This window comes from Phytophthora parasitica (genome assembly GCF_000247585.1).
Source record: "Phytophthora parasitica INRA-310 unplaced genomic scaffold supercont2.28, whole genome shotgun sequence".
In the NCBI taxonomy this organism is placed as follows: Eukaryota; Oomycota; class Peronosporomycetes; order Peronosporales; family Peronosporaceae; genus Phytophthora; species Phytophthora nicotianae.
Window position 1 is genome coordinate 702,939 of NW_008649014.1, and position 1,247 is coordinate 704,185.

The 1,247-nt window shown below is 48.4% G+C and overlaps 1 protein-coding gene across 1 annotated transcript; it reads left to right on the plus strand.

The window, feature by feature from the left end:
- Positions 1-551: 551 nt before the first annotated feature.
- PPTG_23047 (hypothetical protein) lies at positions 552-801 on the plus strand (the record flags this gene model as incomplete). The annotated part of the gene is made up of 2 exons (XM_008908101.1): positions 552-572; positions 658-801. 2 exons carry the CDS (start codon positions 552-554, stop codon positions 799-801), a joined length of 165 nt encoding a protein of 54 aa, XP_008906349.1.
- Positions 802-1,247: the final 446 nt, after the last annotated feature.

Sequence of the window (1,247 nt, forward strand, 5' to 3'; positions counted from 1 at the left end):
CTCAAGGACGACGGACGTGAAATAACATCGCAAGGGTTGAAGTCCGCTCGGTTTCGCAATGGGGGCTCGACGGTTTCGGGCGGAGTCGGAGATACCGACATTACGTCATGTTAAATGGTTCATCAGCATCTATCCAAAGAACAATCTGCACCGCAATGACGATCATGAAAAAAAAATACTGGACCAAGTCGATCAAATGGCTAACCGTCCGACCGTCACAGACACGAACCCATTTCTTTCAGACGGAAGCATAACTCACGCGGTAAACCTGCTGTGGAAAATAGATCTGACGAAAAGCCATTTTTAGTAGGGGCTGACATCCAAGCGTCTCCTGCTCATTGCAACTCGAGACCGGAGTCATTTGTTTATCACATAGACGCCCCAGTCAAGTTGAACCAAGCCGGGTATCCTGTCATCGTGTGTGGGATCTCGGACAAGTGTCAGTCTTTTCGCCTTGTGTCTCTCTTCATTACGTCTCAACGCTTCGAAGACATCTATGTGTTGGCGCAAACGGAGCTGTGCAGGGTATTCGCGTCGGTGTCCGGTCGGCAATGGCCGTCAAGATAGTCATGGTGGATGCCGAAGCTGCTCAACAAAAACGCAGTTGCGCAAGTTTTTCGTGTTAATTACAAATTTGTGTACCTGATGTGCTTTTAGCACGTAATGGCCAATGTTCACGAGAAACTCAAGGGCGTTCCTGATGTCTTATGGGAGCAGGTGATGGCGGACATTTACGACCTTCACATTGCGACAACCTCAGCTGTATATGACGAACAAGTGAAGCAAGTGCTGACAAAATGATTACATGAAGAGCAGCTGGTTTGGTTTCAAAACTATTTCAAACGCAAATGGTTGACGAGCGCATTCTGACGATGGCACTGTTTCATTCACCGAGTGGGTACACCACCACGAGTAATCCGGTGGGCAAGTTCAACCTGCTGATCAAGCGCGACTACACTCTCAAGACGAAGCACAAAACTTGTGTATAACTGGACACCGCGTCACTAAGGGCTGTCGTGGTCAGCATGCAGTGGTCGTTCATTCACGACGACTATTCACATCGCGCATGTTGTGGACAATAGTGGCTATCTTCGTCCAAAACTGCCTTTTGTGTCTGCATTTGGGTGTGGAGAGCTTATTTGTGACGGGGTCACACAGCACCTTGTGCAGAGGAAGTTTATTTCTTCTAGAGTATACAAACTCTAAGTGAACGACCGTTCACGTGTCCCTGGTCTGAAGGGGACGAA